General features: G+C 36.8%; 1 protein-coding gene across 4 annotated transcripts in view; it reads right to left on the bottom strand.

The window, feature by feature from the left end:
* Positions 1-943: 943 nt before the first annotated feature.
* Positions 944-23,548, bottom strand: part of sll (adenosine 3'-phospho 5'-phosphosulfate transporter 1) — a 48,068-nt gene continuing 25,463 nt past the window's right edge. For all 4 annotated transcript variants that reach the window (XM_083118729.1, XM_083118726.1, XM_083118727.1 and 1 more), the window contains exons 6-9: positions 22,662-22,812; positions 17,759-17,973; positions 12,992-13,117; positions 944-7,345 (exon numbers count right to left, since the gene is read on the bottom strand). In XM_083118729.1, coding sequence (XP_082974855.1) covers positions 7,172-7,345; positions 12,992-13,117; positions 17,759-17,973; positions 22,662-22,812 — 666 coding nt within the window. In that variant the 3' untranslated portion in view covers positions 944-7,171. The remainder of the gene's footprint in view (positions 7,346-12,991; positions 13,118-17,758; positions 17,974-22,661; positions 22,813-23,548) is intronic.

Below are 23,548 nucleotides of genomic sequence, written 5' to 3'. Positions count from 1 at the left end.
AAATATTTTGTCGGGATTCCTTATTATAAGGGTATTTCCGAGAAAATTGAAAAGTCCGTGAGGGGTTACGGGATAAAATGTGGGGTAAGAGCACCCCGAAGTATTGAAAAACACTTTACGTCCTATAAGAAAGGGAGGGGGGATAGGCGCAATAACCCTGAAGAGCAGAAAGGAGTATATAGGATAGTATGTGAATGCGGAAAGGAATATGTGGGACAGACCGGGAGAAGTATGCAAGTTAGGTGGGGAGAGCATGATAAGGATGTAAAGGAGGGCATACCCAAAACAGGATTATCTGAACACCTATTGGTCCACCGGCATAAGATTGTTAAGAGGGAAGTTATTAGAGAGGTTAACAATAAATTGGACAGAAATGTATATGAAGCTGCCTATATATGCGCGAAAAATTGGAACAAACTTAATAGGGACGATGGGAATTTAGAAGACGGCTGGGTTAACTTTTTCAAAAAATGGGAAAAAGCTGCAGTGAATAGGGACGAGATAGGCTTCCGTGTTACACCTGAGGTTAGGAAAGCCGCCGAGGTGGAAGTCGATTTCACCTTGGATTGGTGACTCCCGAGCCCCAGTTCGGAAGGATTGAGGAGGAGAAGTTTTCTTTCTCCCGGCATGGGACTGACACTGTGCATTCGCCTACCCCGAGCACTGGTCGGCAGTTCGCCGACGTCAACCTTGGATGTTCCTTTGGTTTTTTTGTATATTGCGCGGTTTTAGATGTGAGTTTACATTCATTTTTAGAAAGTGTCCTTCCTGCAACTTTTTAACCTAAATCCTTAACCATCACTTTCACGACGAGGCACCATGTCAGGTGTCTGAAAAACATCGTTTTAACCTGAAGAAGGAGGTAGTGTAACCTCCGAAACGTAGTACGAAAAATTTCATACTCACACACGTAAGTTGCTGATTTTTATCTTTTAACCTTTAGTTTATTGAATAAATCATTCTTACACAATATACACAGATTTACAGGTTTATCATGCACACTATTATGCATAACGAAATTTTACATATGCACAAAAGACACTTTAACACAATATTATTATAATAAATAACTTGACTGGCCAACCACCAAAAAATATTTCTCAAAATAAACGGTATAATACACATATTTTCATAAGAAATGCATTCACCATTTTCATATCCATTACACCATTATAGTATACAGAAATCAAAAACATTATTTCCTCAAACTTGTACAATTTCTTGCATGATGCAATAGTTTAGAATGATCTTCAATTTGTACTAATACCTTGACTATAGATGGAATCCTACTCCCAAATCTTAGTATTTGGCATCAGTTTCTCATATTTTCAAAAGCCCAATCTTTTGTCATTAGTGAAGTACTTGCAGCTATGGACATACAACCTTACAATTTATTTCTATATTAATACCTGGTGGAGGCACATAATGGTTCGGAACCCACTTTAAACTGCAGGTTCAGTCCCAATTACCCTTTCTGTGCACAAAATGAACTTAAAACCAATGGACAAGCTACTTTTATGTTGAATTTATTTCGAAGAACAATTTACACCATAATTTGATGATGATAAAATAACAAAATGTGAAACGTGAATAAGACATAGTATCTTCATAGCATAATAATTGAAACTAAAGCAAAGCCGATACCGCTTTGAATTGAAACCCATACTGATGCTGATATTGATACTTAAATTAAAATTGTTCAAAATATTGATTAAGTATTACATTTCAATTATATGCATGAATTTACAAAGAGTTTTGCTTTGAAACATTCAAGAATTACATCACAATATTAAAAATACATGTTCTGTAATCAGAGAATTCAGTTTTCATACAATACTGTTGCAAAATAAATTGAAAGTTCAAAGTTGCATAATTTCCAAGATAATTCGGTGTCCTGTTGCCTTTTTTTGGGACCCTGTGAAAGACAAAAATGTTGGCTAGTATCAATAAATAAATTCAGATACTGATACCATTGGTATGGCCGATACGGATAGTTTAAATCTTTATCTAATACAGAATTCTTTACACAGAGTGACCAACTTTGGATTTGAAAAAAAGCTTATTTGAAACAATATTTCCATAGAACCAACAGTATCATAAGTAAGAATCAGAAAACCAGGAACAATATTAACCTACTAGGAATTAATACAGGTTGTAATATAAAAATAAAATAACAATTTACGTGCTCTTGCATACATAAGCTGAGAGAACAAATATTACCATATTGAGAGAAACAATAGTCAATGAAGTATTACGTTATTTAATCATTGTTGATTAAATGAACATACTTCCATTTATTTTTCACCATATTAACAAAAAATAAGTGCAAAACCAATTCATATCTGTAATATTTTGTTCTATTTACTAATCTCCATATTCTTGAAAGGAAGATAGTAATGATTATAGATGAATTGCAATATCTAAGTGGTATTTCTTGGGTGCTCAACAAACAATCCGAAATTACTTCAGATGCTCATTTCATGAAAACAGAAAAGTAACAAAAATTGCAAATTTGAGAGGAAATTTTCAGATTATTTATAAAGATCAGATATGATAGATCCAGTGGTCGGGTCGGAAGTAGCACACTACTTGTAGCGTCGCTACTGTAGCTAGCTACTACAAATTTCCTGTCTTGTAGCAACAATTTCGCTACAGTTACATTTCATCTCAGCATTTTGAGGTAAATTTTGTGTGTGACAACAATGTCTAAAAATGTCAACAATGATGCTTACTTGTGCAGGATGTTCACAATGAGCAAGGCTATTATAAGATAATGGCAATCTAGATAATCCAGGTGATAGATATTTTGTTATTCAAGATTATAGATAGCTGCATAATTTATTTAATTTGTATCTGAATAATTCTGATCAGACTAGACAGTTTGGATATCTAGATATAGTTATAATTATCTGGATATTCAGAAAATCTGGATATCCATCATGTTCACGACAATTATCAGCATAGAATTGAGAAAAAAATCACCATTCATATATTTTTCTTTCAAATTAGTCTTTAAAAAATGAAATAATTATTTTCAATAAAAATACATTGATATCTAAACATAAATAATTATACCAAATTATTTTTGTCGTAAACATGAGCTTGGTAGCATCCTAATTTTAATAATACCCATATCAAAATTGAATTGATATATATCTTGAATAGGCAAGTTACAAATACTATAGTAAAAATAAGTCACAGAGGTAACACTACTATAAAAATATATTGAATGACGAGTATCATGCTAATAAATAACTGAAACTATTAAGTATCTACTAAGTTCAACTGATAAGGGCTTCTTCTGAATATCGATTTGGTAGTTATGGGACTATCAAAATTGACTGTATAATGGGGGAAAATGTAAAATCGTGGTTCCACAGTAATTTTTTGTTTATCGAAAAGTAGCATAATCCTAAATTACTTCAGATACTCAGATTTTCTCTTCTCATGTAGCGAAGTAGTGAGTAGCATACAGGAATAGTGTAGAGAGCTACTTTTTGGTAAATGCAGCTGTAGCTGTAGCAAAGCTACTTTAAAAATGTATCATTCTGATCACTGAACAGATCAATATGTCCATCTTTTGGGTTTCATAAACATAGTTAAAAACACAAATGAAATGTTAATATATAATATATAGATCGAATGAAAAATAATCTTTGGCATGTTTGTGTAAAAACAAAGGCTCAGATCTAGTGTCCTTCACGTGTGGAATCGCAACATACAGATATACATATAAAAATATTCATTTTACATAAAAACATATGTTCATCAGGACTGAGCCAATACTACTTTGAACCGATAACATAATAGAGGAGACAATCATTTAATTACAAAAACAATTCCTTCCCATAATGTTGCAAAAATAATGAAAATTGTGCATTTTTTTTTTCTGACTCAAGACAGCTGGACTCCTAAAAAGTATCAGCCTGTGTGGGTGATTAACCTTTAGCGGACAGATGGGTGTAGCACCACATGGCAGCAATTAAAGTTCAATTTCTTGAGAACTATACACGATGTTTCAGTTCTGTCTTTTTGTTCATTACTATACATACACACTCGAATTACAAAACAACATATCCATTGTTACTGTTATTAACAAGCGGAGATTGAAAAAGTCCTTTGTCACCTCAATATTATGGGATAGATTTATAAAAATTGCTATAACTTCTAAACCACTGCATTTTTTTTAAAAAAATCACATTTTACATGTAATAATGAGTAAAAAAGCAGCACTTTAAGTGACATGGGCCAATTAAGGGCCCGGGGGGAGGGGGGGTTGGTCCATAACCTCAAAGAGTGGTCTTTTATCATGCTTTCCTCCAAATTTGGTCTATCCAGTGTCCATAGGGTAGACTCTAGAAGCGAAATTATGGATATTGTTCTGTAAACTGGCAACATTGCTGCTCTTATAAATTGTTGTAGGAATATACCACCGATTTATTTTTCGTACACTTTGGTCTATTGGGAGAAAGGGGGGGGGGGATAGGGGCATGCCATAAGCCATTTTCTTAAAATTTGATTTTCTTCTTCTTCGTTTGACACTAATTATTGAGAAGCACAATGTATAGATTTTACCTCCGCTAAAAGCCCTGTCTTTAAGAAAACAAAACTAATTTCATCTCTCTATGACAATTAGTTCTAGAGCTACAATTTTTTTTGTAATTTGTGATAAGTTTGAAAAGCACGCGCATGTGAAAAAAGTCCCATCCTTGGAAGCTTTATAGGCACACAAGGCTCTGTCGCATAAACGTTAAATTCAAACTGATACCACTGCAATTGGCCAATACTGATACATCTGATACAGTTCAGCCCTAAAGTTAACCTGATGTAACATTTCACTGCCCAGCACTGGTCCACCCCTCCCCCAAACACACAAACCCAAACCCTTGGTATAACATAGCACGTTATAATAAACTAAAGTGCAATACTAACCTACAATTTCTAGTATCTACTTGTTTTATGTACAGGGTGAGTCAAAAGTCAGGAACCATAGTGTTATTCATTTCAGCTTATATTGTCTATATATGTTGACCTTCTTCAGCAAGCCACATGTTCAGACGACGCTCCCAGTTCTTCAGGACACGGAGGATTGTGGAAGGTGGTATTTGCAATATCCTCCCCTGCAGATGGAGTAGGTTGCAAATCTGGGTGGAATAAACCATTGCCTTCAGGTGACCCCATTGGTGTGAGGTCAGGGGACCTCCTGGGCCACTACACAAGGCCTAGCCGACCTATCCACCTCCCCGGAAACTGGTCATCCAGCCAATGATGTACGATTAATCCATAAGTCACATGGTTCCTGACTTTTGACTCACCCTGTATATTAAAAGTGATGACTGAAATTGGAAGACAAAATCAAAGCTAAATAATTTGAAATGCAAAATTTGTAAGTTTTGTTGTATACTCTTCACGTCTAATTCAATGACAGACACAATTGGTTGGTTTTATTTGTACCTCTCTGTGCAATTATCGTGAGAGGTGATAGGAGGTGTAAGGAAGGCAGATCCTTGGAAACTGAACCCAGTTTTCTCACATAGCAGTCACACATCCTACCAAGTGGATCACCGTGGCTGTAAAAAATTATGCTACAAAAAAAAAAAAATTGCAAAATTTTGTCAAATGTATAATTTTCAGGAATAACATTGAAAACTCTAGGTGTCTGGTAATGGCACCAAAACAAAACCACAGAGATAGATCAAACAGTTGTTGATTGATTGAGTTGATTAAGTCCACTTTATACACAGAAAGGCTAATTCGGACTGGACCTACAGTTTAAAGTGGGAACTGAACCACTATGTGCCTCCACAAGGTATTGAACCTGGGACCCCTTGATTACAAGGCAACAACGTTACCACTGGACCACCGGGGAAGCATGAAATGCGAATTTGAAAACTTTCTAATTAATAACTTCCAATCACATAAAATTTTTATAAGCACAATAAAATTGCTCTTTTATTATAAAAGAAACAAATGATAATCAACTTCATTATCTATACTTGTAACTAATTGGTTATTTTTCTCTTTGTATGATCTTACAGTTCTTGCCTTGAAAATAGTAACATAATTACTAACAGCAGAACACAAATTATTGTGTACTCATAACAAGTACGATCAAATATTATTTTGGGCCAATCCTCTACAAATATGGAATTCTTGATGAATATGAACGAGAGAAAAAGTAAATGGAACTCCATGGTGTTTCGGAGCTTTGAAGGCTGAAAATAGATGAGCAGTGATATGTGGTCAGTGCAGAGTCCCAACACTGCTGCTATCTGGCTTTCGAGACAAGAGTATGCATCTTTTTGGAGTACCTTTTGAATTGTCCTCTTAATGCCAGGTTAACAACAAAATTTTGGAGCTCACCCTGGCTATTCAAGAGTTCAGTAAGAAGAAAAACTACAATCAGCGACACCACTCGATGAAGCTAACTAAGAGACCATGGAAGGAAGACATGCTGTGGTTGCACGAATCACCCTGCATGAGGACATGGTTCATTCATACTGTTCCTGCTTTTGGCTTTGAGGCCTGCCTTACTTGGCTCCTTCGCTTGAACCTTCATACAATATGCATAATGCTTATTGGGTATATATTGCACAAGTCTCAACATATATTTCCTTGAACTCGTAAGGAAACAAGACTGACATATTTCAGAATGGAAGTGAAAGAAACCAGCTCCTATATTTTCGACTAGAACATTATCATTATGTATCTTAATCCCTAATACTGTATTAATCTTCCTTATTAGGCCCACAATAATAAGTTTAGTCAGCAAGAAAGAGCTTTGTCACATCATTGTCAAAAACTGCCACCAACTGCTTTTATGAGCCTTTGTTTCTTTACGATCATAATATAAATCACATTCAATTATTAATAATTGAAATCTGAATTCATGTATACAAGAATACAATTATTATGCATTAAAATCTCCCAACACAAAAATCCATATGAGCAAAACATTATGAAACCTTAGGCTTACAGTGAGAAAATGCTCTAAATTTGCACTTCAAACTGGTGTTCCCTTAAAATCTTAAAACATAAAAACAAATCAGACTTCTGTCTTCATCATATGTACACAAAATACATTCTTACTCATAAAAATACAATAAAAACACGCATCTCAACAAATACTCTCTTTCTCTCTCTCTCTCTCTCTGCTGCCGAAAAGGGGAAATCACACTTTGAAACTGTTCGAAGCCTCGGCACGCTTCCTCTGCTTCAGCCTCTTTATCCTTTGATTGCAGTAGATCCTTAGGAACACGCCAAGAAACACTATCACTACTCCAATGATGCCAATTGATGTTATGTGGTGGTGGTAGATTATGCAGGACAGGAGTATGGCTAGACCCTATATTCAAGAGAGTAAAAAATGTATCAGATTCCTAAAAAGCAGACTAAAATGTTTAGGAAATGTGCATGTTACCATTACTTCTCTCGATAAACAAAACAATAGATAACCATTTCTGTAGTGGTAAAAAAAAATGTGGAGATTTAAACCCGGTGTTGGAAGTCTGGTAATATCAGTGACCTATCCGTGCTATTGGAAAATACAAACATATTAAACAATTATGGTATTGCTAGTATCTAATTGAATTTCTGATTCTTTATTATATAAGTATACTTTATTAGGTAACTTCTATATTATGAAAGATAACATAATTCTGTGACAATAGTTCTAAGTTTAAGTAGAGTTGCAAAAAAGCAGGATTTTTTGAATGGACGGTTTTTTCCCGATAAAAAGCATTTTTTTTATGGGGGGAATGGAAATTTTGGCTTTTTACCAATTACAGCTAACCTATTTCACTTGAAGTTACCATTATAAGTTTGCAGGTTTGATACTCATGCCAGTGACCATGTACAATTGGTTGTAATGATGGTAATTATTGTAATTTTTATATTTAATAAACAACTGCACTTCTACAAACATAAAAGCATTAATAAAAAAATACTATGAATTTTGTGAGTTTTAATGAATGATGAACTATATGCGAGACACACTTGCAATAATTGGTTATCTTTTTATTAATGATAGTAATTTTTGTAATTATTATAATTAATAAATAACTGCACATATATAATCAGCAAAGAAGATGTGATTCAATAATAAAATGGTTTCTTGAATTTTAGTGATAAAAAAAAAGGTGTGGGCATGTAGGTTGCCCTCCCAGTATGTAAGTTTGTTGTACGGCACAGGTAGGTTAGTGTTAAAACTAAACATGTAGTCCTGATGACCACATCTGACCATGAAATGGACTTAAAACAACCCTTTTCACGTTTGTGTCTCAATTTAAATGTTGATGTCATAAAATATGAAACAAATGTAAATATTAAAATATTTGACGTTTCAGACTAATCAAAAATCTTTACTGTTCACAACACATACTCGTATGCATAAGTATACGTATTACGTGAATGTAATATATATCATGTTTAACGGAGCTTTGAGATGAAAGTGACATGTGGCTCTTTGAAACCAACCCTTAGATGTAAATGCAACATTTCGAACCGAAGCAACATAAGCTGCAAGTGTCGCTTCACTTGCCCTGTCCAGTTTTCTCAGACCGAAGCAACAAGTGACATCTGTCACTAGGAAGCAGAGCCTCAGTAATCCATTGAGCCTTTTGAACTGAATTGCGACAACGAGCTAGACATGTCGCTTCTATGTTGCTCGGACTAGACTGTTTTCTCAATGGCGTGCATCGTGCCGCTTCGGTCTGTTCTTCTTGCATGCACGGTGAATGTTTTGCTGCTTTATACTGAAGGAGACTGTCTCGCTTGTCATCTGTAACTTAAGTCTGAAAGCTCCTTCAATGGTGTGCATCATGTCACCTAGGTCTTGTTTGTGCATGTGTGGTGGATGCTTGCTTACAGACTGAAGGGTCACTTGTCACTTCAATGTGACAACCCCCCCCCCTCCCCACTGTCATGTGTTGCTTCCATCTGAATGTTCTCTATACTCAACATTGTTAGTTACTTCATCAGACATTAAGATTTAATTTAGCCTGTAAATCACAGAGAACAAATTGCAAGTACTGTTACTGGAAAAAGGCTGCTTTTTTATTAGAAGGTTCCTTTTATAATCATGACTTTTTGATAGAAGGTTCCTTTTATAATCATGAATAGGCCTCTGGAGTTACCCCCACACCCCCTATACGCCTTCATGGCGTGGTGCTATGCACAGGGGAGCACTTTACCTTTTAGGCCTCTGGAGAGGAATAAAGTAATGTTGTTGCCTTGTAATAAGAACGGGTCTGAGGTTTAATCCTCAGTGGAGTCAGAGTGCTTCTGATCTCATTTCAAACTGTACGTTCAGTCCAGATTTCTTAATTTTTTTTTTGGGGGGGGGGTGCCATTTGCGGCCAGTATTATTTACTTGTGCTTCAGTTTTAGTGCCAGTGAGTTTCAGGTCCATTGCACCCAGGGGTTGACTAATTTAAATCTAATTTTATATTTGACAGCAAGTCTATACATAATTGAACTATGATTATGCCATAGTTGATTTATTAATATCAATTAAGGGTGCATTGATTTCCATATAAACTTTAAAGATCAGAAATGTATTTATGAGTGAAATTGTTGGGATCAGGGCATCTACTTGTAAGAAATAAATTGAATGGTCTGTAGTTTCACATTCACAAAGGTTGAGAACCATGCAACAAGCAGCCAAACTACATCATAGTTGCTCCATGACCAGGTTTAACAGCCGCTTAACCATTTTCAAAAGGTAGAGCAGTATTTTCTTTTTTGCTTATGTACATGTTCGTATAACAAATTAAAACATTGAAAATCACATCATATTGATCATACTATTAGGTTCTATTAAAAACACATACAAAACTACTCTAGTTATGTGAATATGTTTAATAAGCCTACTGAAATATGAAGATAACACTCGGAAAGAATAGCCCATTCAAAAAAGCCAACTTTCTTGAAAACACTATGTCTAGCTACGAATTTCATATTGTAAATTGCATTTTATATTTAGAAATGAGCGTCAATTTTACAGTAGGGGATAAACGAAAACCATGGAATAGGAAAAATACTGCCAACTCCTGTATTTTCATTGATTTGAGACACTTTTGTGAAAAAAGCCAAACCAAAAAAGCTGTGGGGAAAAAAACGTTTTTTCTTCTTCAAAAAAGCCATTTTTTTCTGACCACTTCCAACTCTAGGTTTAAGTGTAATGATTATATTGTGACATTATCTTCTTCAAAATTATTTAACTCGATAGCACAAACATGATTGAAATTCACTTCATACACAAGCATACAATAATCTCACGAGTTATGAAAAACAAAATACCCCACCACACAAACACATATGTATATAAAGTGACATCTATTGAACCAGCCTGAAAACAAGAGAGACAGGGCAAAAACTGGCCATATACTTTGTTATACTTGGACCGTTACAAAGATTATTAGAACATCAATCAACCAATCAACAACCTTTTGTTAATGGCAGCAGTGAGTTGCTAAAATCAAAAGGCAAATAAAGTAAGTTTTTTCACAAAAGTTACATGGAATTATTATGGCATTTTTTAGATCATAAGATGCACAGTTTTGTACAAAAATTGTGATTTTATTAATATGCCACAAATATGATTTGTGTGTGCTTCTAGTCATAATCACTTGTCCATTATTGCTGATACACCATCTGATCACCACAGCTACAAGCATCTTTCTTACTGATTGGTGCCATGATAGCAAAAGGAAATACGGTACGAGGTCTTACAAAAAAAAAAAGTACTGAACTTATATTTCATAAATGCAAGCAGTTGCAGTAAATTAGTTAGTGTTGTGTTGAAGCACCATACCTCCCCTCCATCTGCATGAAGTGTGGACTCGCCGGACCTTAGCATTTCCGAGTGAAGCCGTCATTCCGTGAACATGTGTAACCGTGCTGTGGCGGAAAATGACTACTAAAGTGGAACAAAGGATTAACATCAAGTTTCTTGTGAAACTTGAAAAGTCGCCAACAGAAGCATTCTGACCAGGGCATACGGATATACTTGTATGTCCAGAGTACAAGTCTTTCAGTGGCATAAACGTTTCTAGGAGGGGAGGGAAAGTGTTGAATATAATGATTGTTCAGGCAGGCCTCAATCTTCAGTTATTGACGCACACATGTCATGCTCAAAATTTAAGCCTATGTTGCTTAGGTTCTTTGACATTCATGGAATTGTAATATTTGAGTGGGTTCCTACTGGGGGTACAGTCACATTCCTACTAGGGGTACAGTCATCAGCACTACTACGAGGGTGGTTTGAAAAGTTCTCGGAATCACCACCAGATGTCAGTGCTAGGACAACGAGGTTCCCGCATAGTAATAGGCCATCCTTTATTAATAAACACGTGGCGCGTCAATGTTCTGGGTAGAGATCTGTGGTGCGGAAGTCACTTTATAGTTGTTCCCGTGCAGTGCTTTGTGAAGATGGAAAAAATCGAGATTCAAGCGGTGATTAAGTACTTCGTAAAGAAAGGTATGAAAGCAAAGGAAATTCATGCTGATTTTCTGAACACACTGGGGGACTCTGCTCCTTCATATTCAACTGTTGCAAAGTGGACAAACGAGTTTAAATTTGGTCGGGACAGCTTAGAAGATGATCCACGTAGTGGTCGCCCAAAATGTGCTACTACCCCAGAAATGATTGAAAAAGTGCATAAATTGGTCATGGAGGATCGCCGACTGAAAGTGTGTGAACTTGCTGAAGCTATAGGAATGTCATCCAAACGGGCGTATCACATTTTAACAGTTGAATTGGATATGAGAAAATTATCTGCAAGATGGGTGCCGCGACTTTTAACACAGGACCATAAACGCATCAGAGTGGACATTTCCGAACAATGTTTGACTCGTTTTAAGAGAAACCAAGCAGATTTTTTGCGCCGGTTTGTGACGACAGATGAAACGTGGGTCCACTACTATACCCCAGAGACAAAACAACAGTCAAAGCAGTGGAAACATGTTGATTCACCACCACCAAACAAAGCAAAGGCAATACGGTCGGCCGGAAAGGTAATGGCGTCAGTGTTTTGGGATGCGAAAGGGAATCTGTTGATCGATTATCTTCCCACTGGTCAAACAATTACGGGACAATACTACGCTAATCTCCTCGACCAACTAAAGCATAAGATACGGGAAAAGAGGCCAGGTTTGGCAAGAAAGAAAATCATCTTGCATCAGGACAATGCGCACCCTCACACAAGTGTCATTGCCATGGCAAAAATTCATGAACTTGGTTACGAATTGTTGCCACATCCACCTTATTTGCCTGATTTGGCTCCCTCAGACTTCCATCTTTTCCCCAAACTCAAAAGTTTCCTCGGTGGATGGAGATTCTCTTCAAAGGAAGAACTAATAGCCGAAGTTGACACGTATTTCACAGGCCTGGAGGAATCTAATTTTCGAGATGGGATCAAGGCATTGGAACATCGCTGGACCAAGTGCATTAGTGTACAGGGAGACTACATTGAAAAATAAAAAAAAATCACTGTTGTAAGTCGTTTCTTTCTATTCCATTCCGAGAACTTTTCAAACCACCCTCGTACATTGAGGATTTGACCAGACTTCGCGAACTGTGGAGAAATGGATGGATATTGCACCAGGACAACACACCGGCAATTTTTGGCAAGTACAAATATTACTCTCATGGAACATCCCCTCACTTGCTGGATCTGGCACCATGACTTTTTTCTTTTCCCAAAACTAAAGTCTGGCCTCAAGGGAGCATGCTGTAACTCGGTTGTAGAAGTCAAGTCGAAAACGGCAGACCTCCTACGTGAACTTGCAGAAGATGACTTCCAGTTCTGTTACCAACAGTGGCAGCAGTGGATGTAGAAGTGTGTGAATGCCGAAGGGAATTACTTCAAAGGTGACGGCCACAACAGGCCACAAATGCGGTAAGTACCAGAACACTTTTATGTCACACTTCGTATTTATCACATACACTATCTTTTCAATTGAATGGCTGGTTAACCTAAAGGAATATTACCTGTCTTATTGTCATAATTATTACAAAGACCACAGGACCGAATTGTGAAATGGTGTAGAAGATAAACAGTTGTCCTGTAGCTGAACACACTGACAGCAGCAAACAATCACAAATAAACTTTGGGAACTGCAAAGAGAAAGAAGAATTATATTTCATATTGTGCTTACTATGTAAAATATTTAAGGTACGTTGAACGTTGTTCTGTTATTCTGAGAGGTTCTGATTTCCTAGATACTTAATTTAATTTTTATTGTGTATTTCATTTACATAACAAAATGAAAATAATTTATGTTAATAACATATGAAATCCTTTGCAACATCCCAAACACACAAGGTTATTAGAAATACAGAGGTTGGGTAGATGGATTGTTTTATTTGTAATGATGTAGCGATGGTAGAATGTGAATTTATGCATGAAAAGAATACAAAATCTACCCAGAAGTGTGTTGCACTATGCAGATAGAAAAAAAAATGCCACACCACTGAAAACATATCAAGTACACAAATGTGCATTTCCTGATGTCAGTTGCTTTCTTCTTCATAAGCAATAAACCCATTTACAATTTCTGGCTTCATATGAACTGAAAATCTTAACAGGCACTTACTACACAACATGAAATAGACATGAACATTTTTTTTTAATATTTTGCAATATAATCACAATATGTTATATAATTGATTGTTACGTACCCAATAGGCCTAATACTTGTAAATAGTTGCTAAAGTGAAACAGAGATGGCAGCACTAGGCATGTAAACAAGAAGATCGCTGTATTATAAATAAATGAGTGTAAATAGATGTAAACGTTAATTAGAAAGATGAACAATAATAAAATACAATGTAAAAAAAAAGAAATGATATAAAGATGTCCAAATTAATAAAGATAGTGGCAAAATTAGCAAAGTGATCATATGCAAATATATGCGAAATATAAAGAAGTGAAAAGACTGATATAAATTTATGTAGATTTTCAGTGAAAAATGCAGGCTCGACCAGGACTCGAACCCAGCTCTCTGGCAATCCATGCCATTGCTCTACCACTGAGCTACCGAGCTGGCCTGGCTTTCCCTGCATTTTCGCTGGCGCTGTTTTACCTGTGTGAATTCGTCTGCAAGTTCGAGTCCTGGTCGAGCCTGCATTTTTCGCTGAAAATCTACATAGTACATCTCCTGTGTGTGCCTAATTTAATGATATAAATTTGTTTCTCATAACAGATCTCTGATCTGTAGCCTTACTACGATCCCCTTTGTGGAATTTTTGATTACAGTCGCATTCCGATCGCGACCCACAGCACTTTTTGGCTGCACGTTACGCTTGCTGCACCGTCTTGGGAGCACTTTGTCAACCACAGCACCAAGTTTGCACTTAAACTTGTGGTAGAGAACAGTATAGTTGGTGGCACGTTCTAATCGACACCCCAAGGTGGGTTACTATACTGGATCCGCGCTTAGAAGGAACTGTACGGTAAACAAATGCACGTGTATGAATACAGTGTTGCCAACCAATAACTGCAGAATACAGCGAAAAGCGAATTCTCTCAGTGTGTAGGGTTCTACATTAAATTGTAGAAATTCTTTTATGACTTAGAAGGAACTGTACTGTAAACAAATGCACGTGTATGAATACAGTGTTGCCAACAAATAACTGCAGAATATAGCGAATAGCGAATTCTCACAGTGTGTAGGGTTCTACATTATATTGTAGAAATGCTTTTTATGGATAATCTCCATAATCACAATGTGGACATGTCATACCCTATTTGTTGCTAGTTTTCATAGAATAAAGAATACAAATTTTCCTCTTCACTTCCCTCACAATAAAAGTCATTTTTTGAATGGCCAGTTCTTTCCGAATGTTATCTTTGTATTTCCGTAGGTTTATTAAATATATATATGTAGTATAAACATATTCACATAACTAGAGTAGTTTTGTATACATTTTTAGAGTTTTCCAAATTTCACACAAATTGGACAAAAATTGTAAGAGAATTTGACAAAAAAAATCCAATATCGTGGACCCGCGATTTTCTTCTTTTATGCTATCAAAAAATGAAGTAGACCCTGTCTTGCAATGGACGTAGAGAATAGATGTGCATAAATTTTGTCTAATTTACTGAAAAATCGTAAGAGGTTTGACGAATCGAAAATTACCAACGAAATGGAACTTCAGCCACTTTATTTCTTCCATTTTCAAAATTTTGAAAATCTAGCATCATATTTATAAACAGCGACATATTGAACGTTCGAATAGGAACATCTGCAACAATACTACAAGGATTACTACTGCTGTTAAAAAAAATAAATAAATAAACGAAAATAGGTCACTTCCGTGTCTATTTTTGAATGAAGTCAAATAAGTATGTTACTACTGTGCAAATATCTGAAAGCCATTATTGTCACCAATGCAGGGCCAAAAAGTTCAAAACAGCTAATTTTAGCAAAATAATAGGCGGATTGGCAACACTTCTCGTTGAGTCTGCTTGAACAACAGACCCTGCCACGCGCAACAAAAAATAGTCCACTTTCTAACTTGCAAGAATGGAACATTCCTTGAACACAATTGTAATTATCGTCCTCTAGAATTATCATAACCAATATTTAGTATGTAAATGAACTCCAGGTTGGCATAAATACACAAGACGTGACAATTTTTACTCTGGGTACAACAGGCATGCGTAAAGGCTGGGCAGGCGGGAGGGAATTTCAATTTGTGCGAGATGGATGTTCGCGTTGGCTACGTTAAACACTGCAGCGGGAAACCGTTGAAAAGCGGCGAGAAACAAATTGTATTGAATGTGTTCGCAAAGTTTTGTGAGAAATATCCAACTATTGTTATCTAGGACGTGATGAAATTGACATCCGAGTTTACTGGTGTGTCTGTTAAGAGTGTAAAATCTGCGCGCAGTGAGGTTCTAAATAAGGGCATTTTAACAACACCAGGGGAAAAGCGTCAACATCAAAAGCCTGTGTTACAAGTTCAGTGCGATGAGTTTGCGAGAAGTGCCATCCGTCGTAAGGTTCATCAGTTCTTTGAGAGGAACGAAGCGCCAACAATAAGTAAAGTGTTGGTGAGTGTGAATAGTGATCCGGATCTGCCGAACCTTAAGAAAACAAGTTTCCACAAACTTCTGAAAGAAATCAGCTTCGAGTTTGTGCAACGCAACAGAAAAAACATTATTGTTGACCGAGAAGACATATTGTTGTGGCGCCGGAACTACCTGAGGAAAATACGCGAATACAGGCGGGAGGGGCGAAAGTTGTATTTCCTTGATGAAACGTGGGTGAATGAAGGTCATACTGTTTCTAAGGTGTGGGTAGATTCTGCGTAAAATCTAAAAAACGGGCTTTCCTCTCAGGATTAACCACAGGGCTAAGAAACCCGACCGGCAAAGGCAGATGCCTTATTGTATTGCATATTGGAGAAAGAAGAGGTACGCTTCTGGGAATCAGATTACATGTGCGACACGGTTGTTGACCGACTTGTTATCAATCCAGCTGATAGCAGTAGCGGCGGCATCAGCAGTGAAGGGGAGGAATCTATGGAAGGAATTGAATTTCTGACTCAGCTTAGGCAAGTAAAACACTTTTATATCTTCCAATTAAATTCTTAAGTACAGAAGTTCAGCTTATCTTGTGAATAGTTATAGTTTTCCTTTTTATTTAATTTCTCGTAGCTTGTAACATTGCTTTCGCGCCAACTTTCTCTCACACGTGGTGGAAGCAGCAGAAGCTTTACGGTCATCCAATCGCTGAAGCCTGGCGGAGTAATACCTTTGGCCTTGTGTTTACAGTGCAGTCCCTTCTAAGCGTGGAAAAAGTATAGATTGGGAAATCCAAGTCCAGAAGGAAGTGACCAGATTCAGAAGGAAGTCCAAGTCCAGAAGGAAGTCCAAGCCCGGATTCAAAAGGAAGTCCTAGCCTGGATCTAGAAAGAAGTCCAGAACCAGAAGGAAGTCCCAGCTCGAGTACAGAAGGAAGTCCAAGTCAAGGCCCAGATCCCGTAGGAAGCCCACACAAGTGAACGTGATATATCTATAAATATCTTATTATTTAGTGCAAAAATCTGCCATTTTGTTACAATTTTAATGACTAATCTCCATGCCCTCCTTTTAAAAAATACATGTCTAAATATGCAACTTCCTTGGCACTGCAATCACCTGGAAACAAACATTTATTACAGAGGTCAATGAACCATTCAGGTTCTTCAAGGACCATTTGAAATTTTATACCGGATCGGTAGAATATCAGTTATCAGTATCGATAAATTTTATATCGGTACTTTATCAGTATTGGCCCATCCCTACTATTTTGTAATTCAAGTATGTCACACCCTCATATGTATGCTAATCAACCAAAAAGACAGAACTGAAATATCATGTGTAGTTTAAAGAAATGGCTCCTTAATTGCTGCCACATGGTACTGGTAAGCTAGCTTCTTCCCATCCATCCATCCTCAACGAGTTTACAGCGAGTGGGAAGACCTTTTACCAATTGTATGCTAAAGGTTAACCTTGCTGCCCATATGTCATTGCAAATACAGGCCCACCAATTGTGGCAACCAATTTTAACTTGAACCCAGGAATTTTGGTTGCAAGTATCAATATAAAATTTTACCATAACAGACGAAAAATATTCTACTGATATGACATAAAACTGAATTCTTCCTTTCCCCCCTTAATTAATGTACATAACGAGATGATTGTAATGAGTTTTGCCTTTGAAAATACACTGCTGTATTTTAAAGAGTAAAGCTAAGTTGAAGAGTTACCTGAGCCATAAAGTTGAGAGACTGTATAAATCCCCCTTGCTGAAGGAGCGAGACGGAAGTAAAGAGACAGGAGAACAGATTGACTCCACACATCATTTGTACAGATGTCATCTTATACTGGGTAAACAATTCTCCTTGCCAGTTTGACGTAAAGCTATCGAAGACCATGTATGCCACCAGCAGCAGTATACCAGAGAAAGTTGTCACGGCCCCACCTGCAAACAAAATTATTCGTAATTCTAAGTCAAATCACCCAACCAAGGTATAGGTATACTTTGATTAGGTTTTCATTAATTTTTTGCATGGTTGACTCCATTTGGAATTAAGAATTTTCTTTTGAGTGGGATGATAGGATATGCCAAAATATGATCTCTGAGCTCAAGGATGAATGACTGATTATTACAAATTGTAACAGGTGCATCAGCACTGTGGCTATTTGTCCCTTCTCCTAGAATGGTGATATAAGCCTGTTAGGGAGCTTTCAGACTCGAGCAACAATTGATAAGCTACAAATGACAGTCACACGTGACCTGAGAGTTTCGTACCAATGTGACAAGCAACATGGACCACTTAAGTTTGTAAAAGTGCATTCAGTGCACATGCCCAACAGACTGAGCCAAACGATACACTCTGTTGAGAAAATGGGCACGTAGACTAACATGACCAGTGCCTTGCTGCGCCATTTTAGTATGAAAGGTTGCATTTATATTTGAAGGTTCATATACAAGTTACATATGTTCCTTGTGGTTTGTCGTCACTTTGGTCTGGAAGCTCCCTTGGAAAAACAGAACCAGTTTAGGTCAGTGATTAAGAAACACATATTTGGAGATTTCATCAAGGAGAAAAACACAGCTTATTGATAAGAGCAGATTTTTGTTTTAAGTCCACTTTATGCTCAGATAAGCTAATCGAGGCCAGAGCTACAGTTTAGAGCAGGTTTTGAATCACTGTGAAATGTGGCTGCACAGGGTATCAGACACCATTACCAATACATAAAGGCACATATTTTTGGTAAATAAAATAAAATTTTGCTGTTATAGCTGTGAAAAAGTGATATATAAAATGACATTTTGGTTTTAAAAATGTGAATATAATCCCATATTTGATTTAAAAACTGCACCTATTACACAAAATAAACATATGCCTTCTAATAGCACACTTATGTCATTACCAGAATATTAAGTTTATTCCTGTATAAAGAGGTCCATTTTTGCTTCTCAAATATTTACAGCAGAATTAACCAATTTTCCATGAATTGCATAACTCACAGTATTATTCTGACTTCAGAAAGTGTCACGTTGGTATAAATTTCGTGTTTAAGAGTCTATTTTGCATTATTTCATGACAAAACAGGGCAGGAAAATGCACCTCATACCTTTCAGAAACATGAAAAATTAACATTACAATGTGTTATTTCACATTTCATGTTTTCATCAAAAACGAAATATGCATGCCTCTATCAATACATCATCGGGGATATGCGAACAAACAAAAACACATCTAAAAACAAATCACTACACCATTAATCAAGGCTGAGGCTGTGAATTGGCAATAAGCACGCAGTTGGATAAGAGACAAGACAACATAGAATCCCACAGAGAATTATACGGACTGTGGATCCATATGTCGGTGCCTCATCGGCCTGCAAAATAGGCACAACTAACAGCTGTGCAGGTACTACAGCACAGGAGGTCCCAGTATCTAACGCAGGCTATGATGCTCAATACCGGAAAGAATGAAATGATACATTAAAAAAAATGTCATCAAATTTTTCCAGAGTATTTTACTACATGTCATGAATCGTAAAAAATAGTTGTTGCTGCTTGCCTGTGCTATGTTTATGAAATGTTATTTTGTAAATGTAGTGTTGTACATATGATCTTATACCCGAAAATATTTTTAACAGGAATGCATAGCTCAATTGTGGATATTCAAGTGAAGTAGGTGCAGGGGAACCAGGGTCGGCGCTAGTCATTTTGCTGCCCTTGCCGCTCCCTTTCGAACCCCCCGTCATTAAGCAGCAACGGGAAATTGAAAATCAATATATCCCTAAGTAAAACATCAAACTATAAAATAAATAATGAGACTTGTTACGCCATTTCAATACTATTAAGCACAAAAGGATATCTCGCTCAACCACAGTTAAACTTTATAAAATGCGATACTAATTTTATACTATTATTATTATATTTTATGAAAACTCTCTTGCTCTCTCTTTCTCTCTTAAATGTATCTGAAATGTAACAAGTATTAGGAAAAAAATGAAGGCTTGACTCCATGTGTTTACCGTTGTACGTCTGTGATATATGATTGGATTTTTAAAAGAATTACATGTAATATTCCCAGATCTTCGCGTGGGTGATCTGAGATCTGAATTCTTTCCTGTGTTGTCCCCGCATAAAGCAGCTCTGCAGTTCACCCAGCCTCAAATTAATGGGTACTGGGGGCAGAGGCGGGTGAAGAGTGGTGCTGATCACATCACCTCCAAAATGGATGAGATCGAGAATGTGTGTGGCCCTAACCCCCACCCCCCCAACATTCTCGAAATGTGCTTTGATGACATGTTTTGAAAGTGCTGGTATGTTTGCAAAAATCATCTACCAGCATCTAACGCATAGTACATTAATGTTTTGAAGACATTTGCTCATTACATAACGTGGAGTAAAAAGTCATACCAGATAACTAGTGAGCAAAGGAATGTAAAGCCACACGAACTGGTTCGCAATACACTGAGCCTCATGTGAGACCATTTGGACAATTTTATTATCTCCACTTATTTGAAGGAGCTCCTCATAGACCTCCTCCACTTGATATCTCAACAGAGTTCAGGCATCAAATCTGTTTTCCCATCTTGTGGGACTCAGTGGTTTTAAAGTAAGACTACTGATATGTTCCTTCAAAATGGTGGGTTGGCATATATTAACTCCCAAGTTATATAATATTATCTTTCAAATTTTCGATAGGCTTATTTTTTTCTTCTCTTCAAATTTTACCGCCTTCAAAATTTGCCACTCTGGGCGGTGGCACGGTTCAACCCCCCTTCCGCCGGCCCTGAGTGGAACTTCACCACATATTCATGTGCAAAATGTTTTTATAAAATTATCGTTACCATGCATAGTAGTATTAAAAGGAACATATTTGTGCATTGTAGTCTGTTATGCAGCTCTCACTCTTGACCACAGCACTTTTGAAGCACAGACCATCCAAATTGCAGAGCTCTAGTTGGGAAAGCCATGTCCCTGCACACCAACGACCATTTTCGAAGTATGGAATACATAATAGATCGTTTAGTACCAAATACTAATATATTTGTGTAACTAATATATTTGTGTAAGAAGTGGCTAAAAATTTGAAACCTTTTGTTTGGTTGGTTCTACACTAAATATTGGCTTCTTGGTTGTTCTGAAGCAACGTCCCAATGTTTGGCATGATGATCACAAAAGGAATTGGCAAGGACTGTGTGAGAAAATAAAATTCATGAGACTAGTACTTCTTATTTGCTTGCATGCTAAGATCATTTACTAAACTCAAGTTAATCGAAACATTTCTGAGGAAAAAATGACAGAATAAAGTTTGAGTATTTTAGCTGTATCGAGTATTGAGCATGTCACTTACAGTACTCTTGACCTGAACAAGATGGTGGAAAAATTTACGTCAAGTAAATAAAACGATGTGCCAGTAAACTGAAAAATGGTGTATTTGCAGCAAAAATGAGATAGTGCATAATGATTCTGTTTTCCTCTAAATTAATATTGCATTTATATGTTTATTTTTATCGCTTGTGCATTTGTAAAATATTCAGGAATTGGTAAGGAGAAGGACAAACTGAAAAAAATTATGTTCCAGAAATTTAAGAGTGAGGGCCTCTGTAAGCAAACTTTTGAGAACCTTCCCAGAAAGAACGTGTGTTGTACCTATTCTTGAATATGTTCCTGTATTTCGTTAATGGCCTGTGATAGCAATATAAAGAGAGCAGACAAAGTAGTAAATGTTCTTCTCAGAATAGTCAAACGTAGATGTCCAGCCCTAGCAAACCTTACCAAACACGAAATTCTATCCACTCTACAAATTCACGATATTCCACTTCACCGTCAAGTTTCAGATTTAACATTTCTTTACAGAATTATGAATGGACAACTCTTTCCTAATGAACTCTTGCAATTTCTTCACATACGGATCCCATGAACCAACAGAAAATGCAACAACTTCTTTTGCACTAAAAGTTTCAAGGCTATCCCTAGAACAAAGATCACTTCTGTATAGGCTACAAACCAGGTACAATTCATTAAACCATATTCCAGGATTCCATGCATCTAAGCAGGCTTTCAGAACGGTGTGCATTAAGCAACTGAAGAGCAATTAATATTTGTTGTGCCTAGTTGTTATCATCTTATTCTAGTTATGTATGTGTGTTTGTGTGACCGTGCTTCTCATTTGTTAATTTATTTTTTCTCTGTTGATAGCCTGATATAAAATGGATTTTATCTGCATTCAGGATTTTTCAAATAAATAACAAAAGAAAAAAAAATACATCGGGCCTCCTCGATGATATAGTGGTAACATCATCATCACCTTGTGCTCAAGGGTTGCCTGGTTCAATACTCAGTGGAGGCACACAGTGTTTTGGAGCCCTCTTTAAACTGTAGGCACAGTCCCGATTAGCCTTTGTGTGCATAAAGTGGACTTAAAACAACAAATCACTCAAATCAAAAACCTTACCCTTACAGAGCCCAAGTCTTTGCTCAACTTTAAAATTCTCAAAGGTCATCAAAGTGAGCCACTGCAGAAGTTGTTGCAATTCCAAGGAACACAACCAATAACTGTAAATCAACTGATTACTCCCATCCCAAATAATAAACTATTGCATGCCACACAATGTAACGTTAGGGGCAATTCACCTTACCCTTGTGGTCTTCTGCATTGCCTAGCAAGAAGAAGGCAACTCCTAGTGAGATCAGGACAGCCGTGACATACTCATAATATTCATACTTCTTCCTCGAGACCACCTTCCCCATCAGCATCACAGGTATAATTTTCGAAGATTTTGCTAGCACCTACAAAGATATAATTAAAATCTTAGCTCTTACTAGCAGTATGCTTTGTGTGTGAACATAACTAACAAAAACACACACTAGGGATATACTTTTACCTACACTGATCAATTACCATGACGAACAACCATTATTCTACTAATCTGACAAGACCATTGCAAATAAATCAGGATAAGCCTGGATGATCCATTCATCTCCTTAATTAATGTATGCGACAGGTGACTGTAAGGGGGCTTTCAGACCAAAATGACGAACAATAAATGACACAGTACAAGAGCCAAGTGGCACATGTCACTCGGAAACAAAAGCAATCTTTTCACATCAGACTGACATGACAAGTTGCACATGTTACCTCAATCTGTTCCTTGTGCATGTGGAGCGAAGGGTTGTTAAGTCACTTAGGTTTCAAACCTGCTTGTTTGTAGCTTGTCACTTTAATCCCAAAGCTCTATATGACTCTTTGCCACAGCACAGCAGACCAACATGGTGGTAAAACATTAACATGTTGACCAAATTGATCAATCTATTGTGAAGTTTCGTCTGAAGAAGACCCTGTTCGAGGGTGGAAACGTTACGTTTTTATGTATATTTTTTATACTATAAAAGTATGCCTTGGTCAGCATTTTAATGTTTTATTAACATGGAAACAAGGCTTAACAGTGTTACAACATGGTGGGAATTATTTACAATCATGCAATCACATTCATCTTCATTCTAAAGAAACAGAAGTCCAATGTCC

The sequence above is a fragment of the Lepisma saccharinum genome, chromosome 3 (genome assembly GCF_977018435.1).
Source record: "Lepisma saccharinum chromosome 3, izLepSacc3.1, whole genome shotgun sequence".
Taxonomy (NCBI): domain Eukaryota; kingdom Metazoa; phylum Arthropoda; class Insecta; order Zygentoma; family Lepismatidae; genus Lepisma; species Lepisma saccharinum.
This window is presented reverse-complemented; position numbering and strand designations above follow the sequence as displayed.